Source organism: Ursus maritimus, unplaced genomic scaffold (assembly GCF_017311325.1).
Source record: "Ursus maritimus isolate PB19 unplaced genomic scaffold, ASM1731132v1 scaffold_22, whole genome shotgun sequence".
Classification (NCBI taxonomy): Eukaryota; Metazoa; Chordata; class Mammalia; order Carnivora; family Ursidae; genus Ursus; species Ursus maritimus.
In genome coordinates this window covers 17,766,350-17,787,580 of record NW_024424675.1, presented here as the reverse complement: position 1 = coordinate 17,787,580, position 21,231 = coordinate 17,766,350, and the positions used below count along the sequence as shown (strand labels likewise).

The following is a 21,231-nucleotide window of genomic DNA, read 5'->3' as shown; positions in this document are numbered from 1 at the left end:
TGGCCTAACAGTTGTTGCGAATAAGAAAATCCTTCAAAGCTAGAGCACATGGTTTAGCCAACGGGGGGCGGTGGGGGGCGGGGAGAAGGCTTCCTTTACATGAAATATACACTTGACAATTGACTTGGGTCCCCACTACGGTCTATGGCTCTCCCACCCCCACCCCTTCTTTACTTGCCCGTCCCTTAAAGGCACTTGGGCTTTCATACTTGGTAAGGGGAATTCAGGCTTTGCCTTGAGTTCCAAATGTCCAACCTATTACCTAAGAATATTATCCAACTTGGTGTTCTTTCCAAGGATTAAAATGAAACCGCATGTAATAAAGGTGCGTGGCACATCTGGCAAAGGTTTCAAGAAACACTCACCGCTGTTATGAAGGTGTAAGGTGTTTTCTGTAAAGAACCAAAATACACACTTACTGTCAGTGCAAAGTTACAGGGAGTCTGATTTTGTCTTAATACACAATACTTGAGGGGCACCTGGGTGGCTTAGTCACTTAAACGCCCGACTCTTGACGTTGGCTCAGGCTGTGATCTCAGGGTTGCGAGACTGAGCCCCAGGTTGGGCTCTGCACTCAGTGTGGAGTCTGCTTGAGATTCTCTCTCCCTCTGCCTCCTCCCCTCCCCCTGCTCACTGTCTCAAAATAAATATACAAAATCTTTAAAAAGCCCAAACAATACTTGAATAACAATTGCACCAGGAATGAGATTATGAGCCTGAATGTTCACATAGAACAGCAAGGGCCATTTGTTAGGGGGCATCAGAGAGGGAAGGATTAGGACTTTTATGGTCTCTGCTCTTGGGCCCCTAGGACTACATGCACAGCTTGGAAAACTACATTCTAGTGTAGATTTTCAAAAAGAATGTGGTTGATCTCCATGGATATGGAAAGATACACCAAACAGAGTGAGTGAAAAAAAGGGAAATTATAGAAATATACAATGGAAGCCTGAGGTTTTTTTTTTTTAAGATTTTATTTATTTGACAGAGAGAGTGCATAAACAGGGGGAGCAGGGGAGGGAGAAGCAGGCTCCCTGCCAAGCAGGGCAGGACTCTGGGATTGTGACCCAAGAGGAAGGCAGATGTGTAACTGACTGAGCCACCCAGGCACCCCAAGGAAGCCTGAGTTTTAAAAAGAATATATATGTGCTTAGAACACTTCTGGATGGGTGTATAAGAAACTTCATTAGACAACCTTAGAGACTGCAGTACCTTCTACTGCAAGATGCTTCTCATTTTATGGTCTTCTGTTCCATTTTCAGCGTTCTCCCGTTACCAGACCCATCGATACCTCATAAAAAGGATGAAATAGGGGTGCCTCGGTGGCGCAGCCAGTTAAGCATCTGACTTCAGCTCAGGTCATGATCTCAGGGTCGTGGGATTGAGCCCTGCTCAGGTTCTGCACTCAGCGGCGAGTCTTGCTTCTTCTCTGTGCCCCTCCCCCCTCATCTTCAATCACTCTCTCTTAAATAAAATCTTAAAAAAAAAAAAAAAAAAAAGACCGGGGTGCCTGGGTGGCTCAGTCGTTTAGCATCTGCCTTCTGCTCAGGGCGTGATCCCAGGGTATTGGGATCGAGCCCCGCATCGGGCTCCCTGCTCTGCTGGAAACCTGCTTCTTCCTCTCCCACTCCCCCTGCTTGTGTTCCCTCTCTCGCTGGCTCTGTCAAATAAATAAATAAAATCTTTAAGAAAAAAAAAAAAAGACCAAATAATTTGGTTTGGCCAAAATCTTCTGGTCTGAGCTTTGCTTTACAAACAGTTGCCAGGATATGGCTTTATAGATTTACATTTCCAGTGTCAAGGCCCAGGAACTCCAATTAAGAGTACTGGGCTCCCCAGTCTCCTCTCCCATTACCAAATGCACCTAACTTTGGAGGTTGCTTCAGGTCACGCCCACCCCCCCGCCCCAGTCCCTCATTTCCTGAGTCCAAGGGTTTTTTTCCCATATGCACTCCCTCTGTGAGTAGTATCATCCAGCTTTTAGGTACTGTCCCAACAATGACTCCCTAATTTCTATCCCTGGCCTAGACTCTCTCCTGAACCCCAGATCCACAATTTGTAAGTGCCTACTCAACTGCTCCATGTGGATGGAGAGTACACGTCAACAAGTTAACACATCCAAAAGTGAATTCACCTTCCCCAATAAACTTGTTTCACACACAGCCCTCCAAATCTTAGCTGACGGCGCCTCCAGGCTTCTAGTTGCCCACGTCCATAGGCTCACAGGAAGAAGACGACTGAAAAGCAGTCTGACCCACAAGGCCAGTTATCTAAAAATGAAGGTGGCCCCGGGTACTAGGATCAAAGATATCATATAATCGTTAAAATGTTTTCTGAAATATACTTGAAATTAACTCACTTTAAGTCTGGGTTTAGATTTTGGCATTTTAATTTCTTTTCAATATGTCACTTTGTGCAAGCTAGGCAACAGAATCAAACTAAGGCAGTCCAGTCCATCTAGGGATCCAGGCTGAGTCTTGCAATCTTCAGCAGAATGACATCATAATGCAAGGTGCTAACAGCAGGTTTATAATCTCTAAATAACAGCCAGTTATCTACATTTTTTCCTTAGGAAACAGCCAAAGTCCAGTCCTTAAAGGTATGATATACAGAACATCTTGATCTACAAAGAACAGAATGACCCAAATTATATGCTGGCCAATTTACTAGTGGACCAAATGAAAGCTTACCAAGGACTGGTGAAGAGAGAAAGTGTTTACCTTTTGGAAACTTGCTCTGAGATTTAAAAAAGTCCTGGCTACTTTTAATAAGAAAGCAAGTAAAAAATATTACAGATGCACCCACACTGACATTTGATTTTGCCAGGATCTTCCACTAGAACACAAAGTAAGAGATGAGTGTAGGGGTAAGATACTTAGATGTTTTCAAAATTAATTACTAGTAATATGAAATTTGACATATTAAATTCTTCCATTTGCTACCAGAACAAACTGACAATGAGGACTATTTAAAAGAAATGCTGAACTCTAAAAAGGGCGGCAGCAGTAACACTCCCCACTACAGAATAACCTCCTGTTTTCCCACACCATTAACACTGCTGCTCTTCCAAGATACATATTCCTGTGGGAAAACTTGTCAGCTTTTGCCAGGCCCAGGAGATGAAAAATAGGGCATGTCCTAATTAGTTAATTTGTAATTGTAAGCTCAGTTGACATCTTGAGGATGGACCCATAAAATCTGGCCATTCTTTCATTTAACATCTGCAAACTGCAGAACTCCTTAGCCCTTAAGCCAGTTTCTGCTCAGTATCTTAAAGCTGGTCTCAGTCCCATCTGTGACTCTTCTTCTCAGGATTGACGGTGGGTACTAGTCATCAAAATCTGGAATGTCATCGTAAGAGTAACCCCGGTAGCCTTTGGATGCATAGTAGGCAATGCGCAGGTGGTAAAATCCTGGCAGGAACACCAGGATGCCAATGATCAGGACGGGAACGGCCCGGTCTGCCCCCTGGTGGCAGAAGGAGGCAAACACATTAGTACCTTACAAACTATCAATTTTAAAATAAAACAAAGCCACAGATTCAACCCATACATCAGTATTTTATACTCTTCAGAGCATTTCCTTTGGGTAGTATGCTACCAAAGGAACAGTTTACATCTCTTTTCCTCCTGATTATAAAATGTAGAAAAACTGCAAAGCACTAAAAATTTTAACATAAATAAACTGTCCATCTTCGACCATAGACAGCTCACTTATTTCCTTCTGATCTCCATTCCAGTTTCTAGTTGTGAACACACCATATCCTGTGCCTTGGTTTAGTCTCTGAGTCTAACAAGCAATTGCCAAAATATTATGAAAAGTTCAGCACTGAGGGTGGGAGATAGGCAAAATGGGTGAAGATAGTCAGAAGGTACACATGTCCAGTTGTAAAATAAGGAAGTTCTGGAGATGCAATGTACAGCATGGTGACTACAGCTAATAATACCGTATTGTGTATCAGCAAGTTGCTGAGAGTAGATCTTAAAAGGTCTCATCACAAGAAAAAAAATTGTAAAACTGTGTGGTGATGGACGTTAACCAGACTTACGGTCGTCATTCCCCAATATATACATATAGGGAATCACGCTGTACGCCTGAAACTACCATGTTCTATGTCAACTAACAGTGTGCATCATTCCACTGTGACGGACGCACCACAATTTAACTTAACCACCCCCCCCCGACTGTGGGGATAGTTGGGTTGCCTCTCACTTTTTTAACTGTACAGAATGCCACAATAGACTTTATTGTTTTTCTTGGCCTTTCAAATTCTTTCTTTAGTGTATATTCACATGAGCACAATTCACAGGTCAAAGAGGAAGAAATGTGTTTAGTGTTTTTATCAGTAGGGCTTCAACTATTTGGGGAGTTCCAGGAGGGCAGGGACTTTGTTCATCCCTGTATCCCCAGCTGTGCCCAAAATATAAATGTATTAAATGAATGAATCCACGCTTATAAAATTGCTCTGCCCTGTTTTTAGGTATAGTTTTAAATGTTTATACAGTTAAACTTATCCACCTCTTCCTTTGTGATTTTTCCCATTACTTTTAAGCTTTCTCTCATCTAAGTGTTTAAATCGAATCTAAAAATCTCTCTCTTTTTTTTTAAGATTTTATTTACTTGTCAGAGAGAGCGCGCGAGAGAGCGTGCGCATGCGTACAAGCAGGCGGAATGGCAGGCAGGGGGAGAAGCAGGCTCCCCTCTGAGCAGGGAGTCCCATGTCAGACTCAATCACAGGACCTTGGGATCATCACCTGAGCTGAAGGCACTTAACTGACTGAGCCACCCAGGCGTCCCTAAAAATCTCCTTTTAACAGGGCTAGTTGCACAATGTATTTTGACAGGTTATCTACTCAACATAATTTTGGCTGCTTCATTCACACAGAGAAACAGGAGTATTTACCTCATATGGGAACAGTAAAAACTAAGTGAGGTAATACATGTAAAGCAAGCAGCCTCAGCTGGCACACAATGACTCAATTAATTCCAGCTTAAAACCAAGGAAAGAAAAAAACAAAAGAAAACAAGGAAAGAGAACTTGACCGGGCTCTCTCAGGCTAAAGACTGGACTACATGAACCTCAGAAACAATATAGTCTACAACTCTCACAATTGACATACTTGGTGCTATTTCTGTTATCTTATTTTACATTTTCTACTTCCCTGCTTCTTTTATCTTTTGCAGGATATTGACTGGACATCCCCAATGGGATATAACCTTAGAGAATTGCAAAGAAAACTTACAGTGCATTTAACCTTCTTAGCATTAACACTCATGCTATTACCTTATTTTTTTTAAAAAATTTATTTATTTGAGAGAGAGAGAGAGAATGTGTGTGCACATGCGAGTGATGTGGGGGGGGAGCAGAGGGAGAGAGATAAGCGGACTCGGCACTGAGCATGGAGCCCAATGCAGGCCTCGATCTCAGAACCCTGAAATCATGACCTAAGCCGAAACCAAGAGTCGGATGCTTAACCAACTGGGGCACCCATCACACTGTTATTTTAAAGCTATTGTATGTGTAACATAGAATAAAGCAAGTAATGATATCGTTATCATAAGGATAGATATATCCATATAAAATCAAAGAAATTAAGTTCTAATTAAATTAACTCTAATCTTAAATTTGCACTGAACATTGTTTTCTACAAATAATGAATCATGGAACACTACATCAAAAACTAAGGATGTACTGTATGGTGACTAACATAACATACTAAAAAATTATTATAAAAATAAAAATAAAAATTAAAATTAAAAAAAAAGAAAAAGAAAACTTTTCTAAAAGATACCTATTTCCTGATTCCATCGCTGAAAAGGCCGAGACAATGAAAACCAAAGCATGAGCACCACTAATGCCCAGTCTATGATCTCTCTAAATCTACTTCCTATACAGAAACCAGGGCTCTTCAGAGAAATGGTTGTTTACAAGTTAGGAGACAGGAAATACATAGATGGGCCTGGTATAACTTGCTGTGCCATGAAAGCAAGAAAGCTATCAAAGGCTACCTAGGTCATGTTTAAAAGACATAGGAGTAACACAAAGAGGCCCTACTGACCAAATACGGAACAATTTAGATATTAAAAAGAATATGGGGGGGCACCTGGGTGGCTCAGTCAGTTAAGCATCCGACTCCTGATCTCAGCTCAGGTCTTGATCTCAGGGTTGTGAGTTCAAGCCCTGCATTGGGTTCCACACTGGATGTGGCGCCTGCTTAAAAAAAAAAAAAAAAAAAAAAAAAAAAGAATACGGACTATGAAACACAAATATGTAAAAGAAAAAATAGGAGTTTATAATGATACCATTCTCTGACTACCTTTTGAGGTTGCTAGGTGTATTTTTATAAAAGTTGTGAAACAGAAATAAACATTTTTCCTACCTTCACTATACACATTATATTTTGGGATAAACAGATGGTAGATTTGAGAAAATTCTTTATAGCAGAATTTCAGCTAATGAATGCAGAAAATGATAGAAGTGCGTCCATTAGAATAAACAGTGATGGGGAAGTTTGTAATAAATGAATTAGGCTAAAGACACTTAAACCCAGCAATCTAGCTTAGTATCAACTAAAAAATCAGGATAACCATTATGTGCCTCCTAATGTAATGCTATAGCAATGGTTCTCAAAATGTGCTTGACGGACCACCAGCATTACCTGGGAACTTGTTAGAAATGCAAATTCTCACAACCCACCTAAAGAACTGGGATCTCTGGGAATGGAACCAAACAATCTGTGTAACAAGTCTGCCTGATGATTCTGATTAACAGAGAAGTTTCAGAATCAACCTACCATAGCAAAGCACCTCCTATGAAATATTCTTTCTAAAACAAAACTAAACCTGAATCTAACCAAGTCTCTAAATCTAACAAAAATACGAAGTGAAGGTAAGATATTAATACAGCACCCCTAAACTTTTATAAAAACTGTTACAGATGCATACTGAAGATGCGCACTTGAGAATACCAGCAAAACAGAAACGCCTGGGTGGCTCAGTCAGTTAAGCATCGCTCTTGATTTCGGCTCAGGACACAAGCTCAGGGTTGTGAGCTGGGTGTGCAGCCTGCTTAAGATTCTCTCTCTCAAGTGATTAGTGATTTTCTTAATTAACATCTTTATCCTTATTTATAAAGCAGTCTTTTATAAACCACACAAGGTAAAACGATATTTGCTGCATGTGGATCTCACCTCCACACTCGATATTTATAACATAATTAACAGAGTCCTCTGGGATTGATACTGCATGCTACAGTGAAAGTTAACTGAAGGAACGGTCCTGAAGTTAGATGTTCAAACATAGACTGCACCAAGCATCTGGTGACCATATAATAATTTTAAATAGATAAGGAATCAAAGGCAAATCAGATTCACTTCTTCAAAACCATATGCAGCCATTTTATTGCGACAGGACTACTATTCCCAATTTCTGTAATGTCCACAAGTTTTTCAGCTGTTGGCTGTGTTCCCTCTGCAGAACAATATGACCATCATCTCCCGGCATGGTGTGTGTTGAAGAACGCACATGACTTACAATCATTATTAGTTCAGACCAACTTGGACACTGTCTATTAATGAATGTATATAGCCCGAGAAAAAAGAACCACCAAACACCACTTTTGGTTTTGAAGATAACACTCCGAAGCTCAACAGGAACTCCAACCAAACCCAATGCAATCAGGATCAGCCTCGTGGCTCACAAGTCTTGGCATGGTCAGTGGCCCCAGACCTATACAAGCCTCACTGCTTCTCCCCAAACTGGAATGTCTGTAGCACTGCAAAATTACAATAATACATTCTACTCCAGTTACAGCCTTTATCAATCAGGAATCCTCAATGCTAGGGGTGCCTGAGTGGTTCAGTTGTTTGGGCATCTGCCTCCGGCTCAGGTCATGATCTCAGGGTCCTGGGATTGAGCCCCATGTTGTCTGGCTCCCTGCTCAGCAGGGAATCTGCCTCTCCTCCTACTGGTGTGCACTCTCTCTCTCTCTCGTGCTCATTCTCCCTCTCTCTCAAACAAATAAATAAAATCTTAAAAAAAAAAAAAAAAGAATCCTCAATGCTAGGCTCAGCTTTGCTGTTCTGACCTATGACAGTGGGAAGATTGCTCGACATCTCAAGGGAAAATGTGCCTACCTACCCCCACATACCTCACAGAAACTGTGGGACAAGCATGCTGTTGTTCAAAAAAAGAAACATATGTTTTGTCATCAGAGAACAAAATCTAAAAACTCTTTTCTTCTTTCTGCTGGAATCTCCTGTACTGGGTATGAATATAAAACAACAGAGCCCAAACTCACACTTTAAGATTTCATGGCACATTCCCACAAACCCTCCAGCTTACCCCTTTGCTGATATAGCCAGCCAGCAGGAGGGAGCCTATGATTATGAGAAAGGCGCCAATCAAAAACAGCACTGTAGCAAGTGCAATGGCCTTATATGGGATCTTAGGAGGGCTCTTCTTAAACTGGAAGAGAAACAAACAAAAAAGGCAGAGCATTATGAAAATACCAGAACTCAGACACTAAAGCAAGGAGGGTAATAAAAACCAATGTGGATGCTTTGTGTGTCTTAAAGGAAGTCCTACTACCCACTACAGCTCTGGGAGAGAAAGGCAAGGGACAAACAAGAGGTGAAGCTCTAGTTATTGCTCTAACAGTCACTCAAAGGAGTCCCAGCAGAATGTTACTCTTTCTACTTCTAATCTCATTCCATATACCATTCACTGTAAGAAAATATTTTCTTACAAAAACCAAAGACACTTTATGGTCATTCATTGATTAGACACGTGTTTATTAAGAGCCTGGCACATGGAAGGGTGTACTAATCTACAGGGATTCAAGAGTGAACATCATGCTATGGAGAAGTAAAGAAAACAAGTGATTTCCGGCACTCAAAGTTAAGTCAGCATACAGTCAAAGGTTTTAGAAACAGCTTTTTCTAAAGCATTAGTTGCTCACTCCATGGATCAAGTAAACTGACTCGTTAATAAGTTCAATTCAAAGTTAAGATTCAGAGACAAGCTTTCTAAGGTTTGCCTCATTTCTGTATCTGACCTAACTGGCTGGAAGCTTCCCAGTTGTGCCTTCCAAAAAAACAAAAACAAAAACAAAAACAACTTCTCTCCTTCAAGTATGGGTCCACAGAGTGCAAAGAGTAATTGATTTGTTTATATTTAATGGGATGGGTTCCTGTTTCCTCCTCCTTGGCCCTGGTTCCGCCTAAACTATTCTAAGGGGAAGTGGACAAAAGGAGATGCTACACCATTAAGTATTTTATAAATAACGATCAGGGTAGGATACAAAGTTAACAAATATTCTGTTTTACTTACTGTTTGCCACAAAGAATACCTTTAATAAATTGGATCTCATGACATCAGGAAAGAAGGAAGATTCCCACAATCTGCTGGCTTTAGCAGTTAGTTTCTCCCTTAAAAGATGAACTGGCTTTGACTAAAGTGTAAACGAACCAATGACACAGTCCTTAAAAAAATTCTACTTAACAAAACACAATCTGAGTATTTTCCAGAAAAACTAAATAAAATTTGTAACTACTGGGCTTTGGCGTTAACAACTAAAAATTCTTACAAATGAACAATATGTATATTGGTTTGAAACTGCTCTACCAAGGCCCCTCCTTCTGCAAACTATGGTTGAAAGGATCTGAGAGCTGAGTTTCTTTCTTGCTTTTCCTTCTAATCCCCAGGGACAGTTAGCAAAACCTCCACCTAGAAGGTCTTCCTGCTAACTCAACAGAAACAGAGCCAGCCAGTCTCATCAGCTCCCTTCTGCATTTACCTGAAGGTCAATGTAGCCATCGTCTGTGCTGGAGAGCCTTGAGTATTTCACTTTACTACTGGGAATTCCAGTAGCCAGGTTGGTACGAGACGGCATCATAACACACTGCCACGGCTACAGTCTGAAGACAAAGAAAACTGTCATTGTATGCAAGTGACAAGAGCGTGTTACTTATATTGGAGTTTGGCGCTGAAATGTCATACTATGCAACTGGCATTTTATGCTCCATTGCACTTAAAATCTGCTATTCCTTTGACACAGTGAAAACATTCTCCTTGTGTATCTACTCTGGTGTGTCCTGGTAGAATGAGTCAAGACATTTGCCAAGAAACAGACCTCATGTTTATCTTGTCACCAATATTCCCGTGCCTAATTTTTCCAGAGCCCACAAAGAGCAGATGGAAGAGTGGTAACTTAAATCTGAGTCTGACACCAAAGTCCACATTTTCAGTCATTCTGGCCCCTGTCCCTGCTTCAGGAAAAAGCAAGAGGAGTATATGCTCAAATAATTCTCTTATTTGCCAGGGAGGGAGAATGGGTGGGATATGGAATACACTCACGTCAGCATTTTGTTGATTCCTCCTAATGGGTATCATTCTTTTAATGCAAAAAATCTGTAGAGCTTCCTATAAATTTGGCTATCAGGATTATTAGTACTGGTAATGAGTACTGTACCAGTACCAATTTGGCTGTCTCTCTGCCCCACCCCAAGCACTGAAAGTAGTGATTTCATTTTCCAGATTACTTCTATAGATTCCTAAAGAAAAAAAAAAAAAAAAGAGAGACAGAGAGAGAAAAGAATAAAACCTGTTTTTTGTCCAAAATATTCAAAACCAACTTCAGTAATGAAATCATGGCTATTTTGTCACTAGTTTAAGAGAGAGTAGATAAGATTAAAAAACAATTGTAATTTGTGCACTTTTCCTCCATAAAATCACAAAGTTATATGAATAAAACAAGTAAATCTATTTTGATTGTGAAGCTATTTCTAAAGGTGAAGTAGATCTGTAAAAAGAGGAAATTATTCACAAGGGCAACATTAAAGAAAAAAAAAACAGAAACCATAAAGACTTTGCCTTCCTCTGTTATGACACGTTGGAAATAACCATCATCATTATAATAATGTCAGTTAATAATTACCCAGTATTGGTTAGATACCAGGTACTATTCTAAGTGCTTTCTATATACTTTATCCCAATTATTAATGAACTAAAATAACTAGCATTTTGAATTGGTGCTAAATGCAAATGTCCTTTTTAAGCAATTATATACCAGTGCAGAAATCAAGTTCTGGATCCAGTACGCTTATTTATATGCTTTTCTGAAGTTAGCTCAAACTGCATCAAATACTAGGGTTTTAATGTTGCGACCCCTATTACATGATAACCTAAATTTAATTCTACAAAATTTAAAGTCCAAACTACCGGTATGTGGGGCTCTGGAGGGCATTTAATCACCTTTGATTTGTATCGTCTTTTTTAAAAAAGTTTACATACTCTGCCATTGCCTATTCATACACCTGCATCAAAACAAAAAAGCGCAGGATGTGAGGGAGAGGGGAGACGAATGCTTACTGGTGGCAAAGAATAATAATTCTGCAACAGAAAGGAAAAACGTAAATCGCGGTTTTCAGAGTACCAGTTCAAGTTCCCGAAAGGCTTTTTTTTTTTTAAACGGTTCCACCGCAACCCCCAAACTCCCAGAGCACGCGAGGGTTCCAAGACTTTAAAAGCATCAGTAAAACACTTAGCGCAGTGCCTGGCATTATGCGCCTCCACACTACCTTCCTACCCGTCTCCAGACCTAGCCAGGAAGACAAACACCGACCCGAATTTAGACGTAAACTAACAAAACCGGTTTCTGGGAAGAGGCCAGCCGTGGTCCGGACTGGCGAACGCTCGACACCCAGGACGCGAAGCTAGATTTCGGAAGGGAGCGCAGCCTCGGCCCCGCCGGGCGCCTGAGGGGGGCGCTTCTGTTCCCGCCCCGCCGCACGCAGGCCTTACCGGAGCGCCGCGCCAGGCCGCCCGCGCGCCGACAGCTCGCTCACGGTTGGCAGCAGAGGCGCCTGAGGCCTCATAGCACGCCTCACTTAACCGCCACCCAGCCCCACCCGCCCAGCTCGGCGCCGGAAGTAACGCGCCGAACGGCGGCGCGCCGGAAGTGGCGTCACCGGGAGCGGCGACCTCTCGCCACTCTCAACTTCCGGTTTTGGCCCTCCGCTAGTGGGAGCATCCTGCCCGCGGCGTGGATCGAGTCCCGCCCTGTGAGGTTGCGGGACTGGCTGCGGCCTGCGTTTGCTGCGGGACACTTCCGCTGGGTTGTATGGGTGGTCTAGGGTGACCGGCCACCTGGGTCACAGTCAGACTTCGGGTAAACCGGCCACTTGTTTCTTTGCCTGAGTGTTGGGAGCTCAGTGGTACCCACGGGAGACAGAAACCGAAATGGTGAAGCTGCATGACTGGAACGGCCAGGTCTCCTATTCACTGCCCAGGGCTGTAGGCGTTCCCCGCGGGCGCACCGCGGTTTCTGCTGGCCAATACCCCACCACCACTCTCGAGGGGCCCCACATTCTTGTGCTTCACTTTCCCTCTCCTCACCTTCAGGCCTGACCCAGGTTAAGAGGCCCGCCCACAAGGGACATTTTGCAGCACATGAAGCTTTGTAAATGTCAGATTTATTTAAGTATAATTTACATACAATAAAGTACAATTGGATGAGTTTGACAAGTGCATACAGTCTTGGAACCATCACCAGTCTATATCAAAGTTACATCATTCCCAAAACTTCCACCAGGCCCTTTGCAACCAATATCCCTCCCACCCCCAGGCACACAGAAGGTAATGAACCTACTGGGTACAGTGAGTTCTACCATCTAGTAACTAGAACTCAGTCCAGGTACTGCAACAAAGAAACCAGTCATTTAAACCACCAAGTACAGAATACACCGGGATAAAGGACTTTAATGAAGTGATTCTCAATAGGTACTATGCCAGTTTGTGGCTTTGCAGCACAATTAGTAGGAACATTTGAACAGTCTGTTTCACAACTGCTAGGATTAAGTCCCCCAAAAGGCTACTTATACTAGAGAAGTGTTTACACAAACATATTGCTTGGGCCCTAGCACAGATCTACTAAATCTTTCAAGATTCTTTAAAAAGGCTCCCTAGACTAAAGAAACATTGCCCTATAGCAATGCTAGTCTTCTAAAGCCCAAACAGACTTTGAGTACATAAAGCCTCTCGGGAAAAAAAATGTTAGTTTTTGCTAACAAAATAACAATATATAGGACTTGGTCTAATCTATTCATTTCTTGAACTCAAGTTAGAAGAATACCAAAATAAGTTTCACAAATGAATTCCCAAAAATATCTTGTCATCTACTGTATTTGGGATACTTTTTTATTGCTATATCTAATGTATTTGTATCAGGCTGCTCTACACTAGAAAAATAAGCACATTTACATGAAATAGTAACCTGAACTGAATTCCCTAGGATACTTGCAACAGTCATGGTCCAAATGAAGGCACTGTCTTGTGATGTTTGCAATTCAAATAACTTTTATTTAAATTGAAAAAAAATTCTTAAAACTGCATTTAGAGTCAAAACCCTTTTGTTAGGAAAAATCACAAGTATTTTTAGGTAAGGCAGAAATATTTCTAGGTTAACAAGATCAGATTTGACTTGACTTTATTCTTTAAACAAACTGTAAAGAATGAAGGAAAAAATAGGTTATTTACAGAAAATATCTACATATGTACTCGGAGGTACAAATTTGGTGACAGACTTAAGTACTTGCTGGCATCTCAGAAGCAGTTCTTAAAAAGCTAACTTTATTTTCTTGGATTTTAAGAATACCTAAGATCCTTCTTCATCCTCGATCTTGGGAGCCAAGTAGTATTTTAAATGTCCCATGTCAGCAATTTTATACTCTACAACTGAAAGAAGACAGGAACATAATTAATTATTGAGAAGTACCACATATACCATCTACAAAACAAAATTCAACGAACCGATTATCTTACCGAGGGGTACATCTGCAGACATACTGAGTGTTACTGTAGGAGAGAGCGGAGTGGCTTTTGTAAAGAAGTTCAGGTATCTCAGTGCAAAAGTCAGCTGAACTGGCTCATTCATCTCTATGGTTACCTGAGAGAAAACAAAAGGTTAATCATAATAAGAACCATCAAGTTGCAACTCATTAGTTTAGAATGTTTATTTTTAAAGATTTATTTATTAGAGAGAGTACAGGTGCACGCAAGAGAGTAAACGAGTTGGGGGAGAGGTAGAGGGAAAGAATCTTCAAGCAGACTCCAGGCTGAATGCAGAGCCCAAGCAGGGCTCGTTCCATGAGATCATGACCTGACCCGAAACCAAGAGTCAGACGCTTAACCAACTGAGCCACCCAGGCACCCTTGGAATATACATTTAAAAACAAAACAAAAAAAACCTTTATTGGTTACTTTGGAGAGTGATATGAAACTAATTTTGAGGACTCGTAAATAAAGCAAAAGAATTAAGTATTTAGTCTGCCTTTTCCCATGAGAGAAAATTCTTCATGGAAATGTTTCTAATAAACCAGCTAATATACGAAGGAATGAAATGTATTAATACATTACAACCCTAATGACCTAATGGTTCTAAATGATTATTATGGCTGCTAAGAAAATGTAGACACCTCATACCTATTAGAGGTACACATACCACCATCTGTAAAGTATTCTTGTTCTCTCACTTCCAAAACAAAACACTCTTGAGTATCACCAAGCCTCTAGAGTTGTAGCTACCAGTTTATAGGAAATACAGGTTAGAGGAGCATATTAATTGACATAAGGCATACAATGGGCAAAATCCAGACTTCCGGAAAACTCAACGACAAAGGACTTGCCTCAACAAATTGTAATGGTGGGGTGGGGGGAGAAATTGGAGACCCAAAGGATTAAAAGAATTTGAGGGCCTATCAATGAACTACAATGTATGGAGTTTATTAAAACCTTGATTGAAACAACTTCTGAAATAACCAAGGAAATAGGAAAACAGTGAAAAATTCCTTAACACTAAATAATGTCATAAAGCGCTCATACTTCAGATATAAAAATATTTATAGAAGAACTAATTTAAGATTAAAACAACAAAAAAAATCCAGAATGGCAGGGAAATTACAATGTGATTTAGCAGAGAGACAATACAGAATTAGCCCCTTTTGCTACTCATATTTTTAAGTCTTCATTTAAACTGACGGTTGAGTGCTCATGCAAGGGACTAGAATATCTAATATTTACTATAAACTTAAAATGCCAGACACTATGTTAGGCACTTTGCATGTTATATTTAATCCTAATAATTCTATGAGGTTAGAACCTTCAATTGTCCTTCATTTACAGAGTTAACTGATGTTTGTTCAAAGGCTAGCAAGGCTTTTTTTTACTAAAGATTTTATTTATCCATGTATTTGACAGAGAGAACAAGCAGGGGGGGCAGCAGAGGAAGAGGGAGAAGTGGGCTCCCTGGAAGCCCGATACGGGGCTCGATCCCAGGACCCTGGGATCATGACCTGAGCCGAAGGCCAACGCTTAACCAACTGAGCCACCCAGGCGTAGCAAGGCTTTTTAAAAATACAATTACAAAATATTAGTTTATAAATACTTTTCTAAAACAAAAACAAAAACAAAACCAAAAAGGCACTTGATTATATAGGAAAACCTTAATTTTAGGATATTTAGTAATTAAAGTGTTCTTTATTTTGTCCCTAAATGGGGGTACTCTAGGCCCCCTTTCTACCGTGTAGAAAGTTAATATAAAGATTACATACGAGCTGCTAAAAGGTAAATTTCTACCTCCAACTAGATCCTTCTGTTGAGTTGCAATTACCTTGCTATAGATTGTCTGCGTTCCCACAAAATTCATGTTAAAACCAAATACCCATGTGATGGTACTTGGAGGTAGGGCCTTTGGGAGGTGCTTAGTGCTAGTATCCTTCTAAAAGAGACCCCAAAGAGCTCCTTTCACCCTTCTATCAGGTGAGAAGCCCACTGTCTGTGAACCAAGAAGCAGGTCCTCACCAGACACTGAATCTGCCAGCTTCCCGGCCTCTAGAACTGTGAGAAATAAATTTCAGTTGTTTATAAGTCATTGTCTATGGTATTTTGCTATAGCAGCCTGAAAAAAACTAAGGCAACCTAATGTTAAGAAGGGTTACAATTTTCTTCAAAGTATTTTCTGTTTACTTAAGAAACTACTTACAGCTTCCTCCTCTTTATCGACATTACTTGTTTGTGACAACTTAATATTTCCATTTCCTAGTTCTCCACTTGCAGAAAATTTCACTCCATCTTTTGCACAGGAAATTACAACAGCATCTCCAATATGGCTGAGATCTCGGCATATACGTGCAAACTCACCAGAAGGCATTTTTACTACACAGCTATACTCTTGTTCCTATTTAAGAAAATAAAATAAAGTTCAACTGCTGGAAATTAAAGATTTGGCATTCTCATTTTCTAAAGACTCTGCATCTAGACAAGAATTCAGAATTTAAGATATCCTGATTACTTTGAAATATCACTGTGTAGTTTCATAACATAATCTAACACTCAAAAAATAAATGTAGATATAAAACAAGTATGTCGTAAGAATAATCATACTAAGAAAACTAAAATTAGAGTTTAAACCTTTAAAAATAAATGCACTATTCAGGGTAAAGAGCCTCCCCCAATCACCCTCCAGGGCTAAATCGAGAGGACATTAGGGCATGGCATACTAACAATGATGGGTGTGCAAGCAGGCCCAACCGCTTACCAAAACAGAACAAGAAAATAAGATACTAAGGATTTTAAACATCTCAACATCTCTCCTTTTACGCTGATAAACCTAACCTTAATGAATTTCTGTTAATAGAGCTTTAAAGTCTACTCTTAAAAAAAAAAAAAAAAAAAAAAGCACGGAGGTTAATGCAAATATACATTTGGCAGCCATGAATTCAACCCGATTCATTTCAGTGTACTGTAGTTTAATGAAATTAACAAATGTCAGTCTAAATACTAAAACCCCACTTTGGAACATATATCAGCAGATATACAGAAGTTCCGTTAGGAATTGGGCTTTAAATTGTATTATTAAAATTATTTTATGTAACTATCATGACTTGTACAGTATACTCAGAAACTTTGATACTCACTGGAATTCCAAGCTGTTCAACATCTAAATCCATTAACTTCATTTCGTAATCTGAAACCTTTTCTTGATCTACCAAAAGAAAGCAGATTGAAGTAAAAGCATTTAAATTTATAACTATGATGTTAAGTTCTATGATCATCACAAACATTTTCTTAAATTTCTCACAACTTTGAGAAATACACTGCATTCAAATTTCCTCCAGTATAACTTAGTAGAAGGGTATGACTTACTTGGAGCTTCGAATACTAGTGCCAGGGTGTCGGCATTATCTTCAGCCCTTAGTGTAATGATGTCTTCATTGCCAGCACATTTTAGTATTTTGGACATGCTAGAACACAGAAGGCACAGGATTGAAAAATCGACACAATGTTCTCAAGATCGATTTCTGACGCAATTAAAACAAGGAGTTGCCATTTTTACCAGGGTCGTCTGAGGAATTGGGTGAGTTAGGGAAACTGATCCGGCCATTTTGTAATGCAATTTAGCAGTATTTATACTTCAAGCACACAGCCTACCACGAGCAATTTCACTTCTGGATAACAAAGGGCAGTATTTTATGAATTGCAAATCCCTTCGGTGGGTGAAGCAAATTATTGGGTTGTGACGATCATGAAAAATGATCTAGGATACTCATTAAAACACACTGCATTTAGTCGGCGTAAGTATTTCTCATAAGCCTTAAGATTTAAACATGTTTATGTACTAGACAAGTAGTGATCAAAAAGTTGAAGGCCACTGCCCTAGAGATATTTTAAGTCCACGAACTTAGGGTGACAGAACTAAGGCACATTATAAAGCGGTTAAAGTCAATCAAGCCAAAGGTTTCTCATCCAAGGCCGCCGACACTTAATGGCTAAAGAGGTGTGCAAGCCTTTTCCTGGCATTGCGAAGAAGCCCGTCATTTTCCCGCCACCACCCGCTTTGTGACTTTGGCGCGGAAAGAGCCGGTTCGCGCGGCTGCCAGCGCGCGCTTTCGGAACCGCGCGCTCTGCTAGATCCCGCCCCTCGGCGTCGCAGGCCAATGAGATGGCGCAGGCCGCCCATGTCAGCCAATGAGGGCCTAGCTCGGAGGCGCTCCCGCCAAGAGCAGGAGGTGGGGGGGGGGGCACTAGAGCCCGGCTCTCGACTATCCCAGGGCTCACCTGGTGAGGTTCACACCCATGGCCAAGTTGCGGTCGCAGCGGTACGTGTCAAAGCCCTCGGAACGCAGGGTGAGCTGCACCAGGGAGACGTGGGAGGAGTCCATGCTCTGCAGGTTTACGCCGCTCGAGCTTATGTCCCAGCAGGCCTCGTTGATGAGATCCTTAAGCGCCTCCAGCACCTTCTTCAGGATGGAGCCCTGGACCAGGCGCGCCTCGAACATGGTGGCAGAATCACAACGACGCAGCTACAGGCGGAGATAAAGAGGAAGTTGTAGCCGGCTTGGGCGTCACAGGATAAGAACGAGCCGGCGCACACAGGAGCGAAAGCCCAAGAGCCAGGAAGATCACAACCGCCCCGCTGCGCCTGCAACCGTTTTAATAGCGCCGCGTCTGCGAGCGCGCGCTGTCCGCCTCTGCGCCGCGTGTGGATACGTCACCACGCTGCCCCGCCCATTGCCGGGCGGAGAGACTCCAGGGCCAATAGTGTCCCTGATCTGCATGTAGCCCGCCCTCCCTGAACATCCATTGGAGAGTTGGGTACAGGGGCGGGGCGCCTCCGACTCCTGTAGGACTCTGCCTTTTTTGCAGTGCTCTGGGAACCCGGTCGCTAAACAAGTCCGGGCTTGTGAGGGCCAGATCCAGGTTGCGGTTCGCGGAGTTAGAGTTTTGTGCTGCGTGCTGAGCCTCCCGCTTCAGGAACAGAAAGATTTTAGCCACGAAAGAGTGAAACACAAATCCAACCTACCAGGAGGAAGACACCTTGTAGGAGTACAGCTGTTTTAAATGTGCGTTTTATTTTTGCTATTATAGAAGCGATGTGCTCCTAAAAGTCAAAACAGTAAAGAGGTGTACAGTTATGATTACAAAATTATCTCGCCCCCTCCCCGCCCACAGGCACACCAAGCTCGTGTTATTTACTGCATACAACTTTCTAAGCCTTTTTTCTCTATACAAATACATTTTTAAAAAACAAAAATGGGCTCATACCAGAAACACTTCTGCAACTTAATAAGGTATGTTTAATTTTATGGTACTTAATAAGGTATGTTTAATTTTATGTCACATACCACCTCTATATCAGCACTTATTAAAACGAGGGAATAGTATCCTATGCATGTAACCAAATTTACCAATTTCTTGTAATTACAAACACCTTTGGCCACTTAGTTGATTTTTGTGAGATTGACTCCTTGAAGTAGCATACACATTAAAGTTTTGATAAATGTTACTAAATTGACCGCTGAAAGATTGCAATTTACCTAAGACTGTGGTCTGCTCATTTCTCCATATTTTCATAACTATAGATATTAGCAGTCTTGCTTTAAAATCTATGCTTATTTGTGTGAAAATTCCAATTTGCATATTAAAAAATTGTTAGGGGGTCAGCTGGGTGGCTCAGTTGATTAATCGTCTGCCTTCTGCTCAGGTCATGATCTCAGGGTCCTGATATCCAGCCAGGGATTGGCTCCCTGCTCCCCGGGCCTCTCACTCGTTCTCTCTCTCTCTCTCTCTCCCTCTCTCTCTCAAATAAATAAATAAATAAAAATTGTTACAGGTTGGATAGCTTTCATATATTTATTTTCTTTCTTTCTTTCTTTTTTTTTTTTAAAGATTCTTGACCATGGTATATTTGTATCTTTTCTATTAAACTTTTTTCCTGTTGATTTCAAGGAGCACTTTGGTAATCATTTCTCTATTACATATATTCTCTCTCCCCCCATTTTATTTTTCTTTTGCTTTGGTTATAGCATTTCCCTTTAGCTGTGTTTGCTATCTTATCTTGGTCTGTAGAATTAGTTTTTCTACTATGTATTTTGATGTGGATTTAGTTTTATTTATGCTGTCCAGGGAGTTCAGTGTTCCTAAATCAGAAGATTTATGTATTGCATCAAGTCTAGAATATTTTCCATTATTATGGTTTCAAATTTTTCCTTTCCCTACTCTATTCTCTCCCTTTGGCAATCCTAATGGATGAATGTATTTAATTGAAAGTAAGATAACTTCTTATTAAGATGCACCATTGTTTTATGTAGCACAAGAAAAAAATGTCAAACCATCACACAATGTTTTATCGTTTAAAATTTCTACTTTGTAATTATTGAAAGAACTTTTAGATTATTTAAAATATTTGTATTGTATATTACTCTTTTGCATACATAAAAATATAATCAAAATGAGTTAAGGCATTCTTAATATTTCTCCACATTCAGTCTTTCACAGTTGCTGATACTGCTGTGTTTCCATATGCTAGCATACTCTTATCTCAGGTGTTGATGCAGCATTCTCAAAAGTGCTACACTCTTGTCTCTGGAATCTTTTTCAACTCTGTGCCACCCGTTTGTAAATTTAAAAAAATTTTTTTTTCAGTTTTTAAAGTCAATTTAAACAAACAAGAAAGCAGTTTCCCCATTTCTCCCACTCCCACCCCCCACCTCTGGTAACCACACTCTGTTCTCAATCCGTAAACTCAGTTTTTTGTTTTTGTTTTTGTTTTAGGTTCCACATAGAGATCATGTGGTATTTGTCTTTCTCTATCTGATTTGTTCACTTAGCATAATGCCCTCAAGATTCAACCATATTGTTGCAAATGGCAAAATTCCATCCTTTTTTGTGGGTGAATAATATTCTGCTGTGTGTGTATGTGTGTGTGTGTGTGTGTGTGTGTATCACAATTTCTGTATCCATTAATTCATTAATGGACACTAAGGTTGTCTGTACCTTGGCTAGTGTCAATAATCTGCAGTGAACATGCAGATATAGATAGATAGATAGATAGATAGATAGATAGATAGATAGATAGATTCTCAAGTTAGTGTTCCTATTTTTTATTAATATCCAGAAGTAGAATTGCTGAATTACATGGTAGTTCTATTTTTAGTATTTTGAGGAACTTCCAGACTGTTTTCCATTGTGGCTGGGCCCATTTACACTCCCACCAACAGTGCACAAATGTTCCCTTTATTCATCTCCTTGCCAATACTTGTTATTTCTCCTCCTCCTCCTCCTCCTCCTCCTTGACGATAGGTGTGAGGTGATATTTCATTGTTGTTTTGATTTGCATCTCCCTGATGGTTAATGATGTTCAGCATCTTTTTATATGCCTGTTGGCCATCTACA

At 40.6% G+C, this 21,231-nt stretch overlaps 2 protein-coding genes across 3 annotated transcripts; both read right to left on the bottom strand.

Moving 5' to 3' along the window:
• Positions 1-2,371: 2,371 nt before the first annotated feature.
• On the bottom strand, positions 2,372-11,940 carry TMEM230 (transmembrane protein 230). Of its 2 annotated transcripts, none has more exons than XM_040638000.1 (4): positions 11,803-11,940; positions 9,797-9,917; positions 8,344-8,466; positions 2,372-3,468 (listed from the first exon to the last, which is right to left on the bottom strand). In XM_040638000.1, the coding sequence occupies exons 2-4, from the start codon at positions 9,893-9,895 to the stop codon at positions 3,328-3,330; spliced, it is 363 nt and encodes a 120-aa protein (XP_040493934.1). In that variant the 5' UTR covers positions 9,896-9,917; positions 11,803-11,940; the 3' UTR covers positions 2,372-3,327. The 2 variants fall into 2 exon arrangements, with proteins under 2 accessions (XP_040493934.1, XP_008701540.1); XM_008703318.2 differs by lacking the exon at positions 11,803-11,940 and adding an exon at positions 9,350-9,428.
• A 513-nt stretch (positions 11,941-12,453) lies between these two features.
• Positions 12,454-18,937, bottom strand: PCNA (proliferating cell nuclear antigen). Its single transcript, XM_008703319.2, has 7 exons — positions 18,860-18,937; positions 18,115-18,359; positions 17,203-17,300; positions 16,974-17,041; positions 16,040-16,234; positions 13,822-13,945; positions 12,454-13,734 (listed from the first exon to the last, which is right to left on the bottom strand). Exons 2-7 carry the CDS (start codon positions 18,333-18,335, stop codon positions 13,655-13,657), a joined length of 786 nt encoding a protein of 261 aa, XP_008701541.1. The 5' UTR covers positions 18,336-18,359; positions 18,860-18,937; the 3' UTR covers positions 12,454-13,654.
• Positions 18,938-21,231: the final 2,294 nt, after the last annotated feature.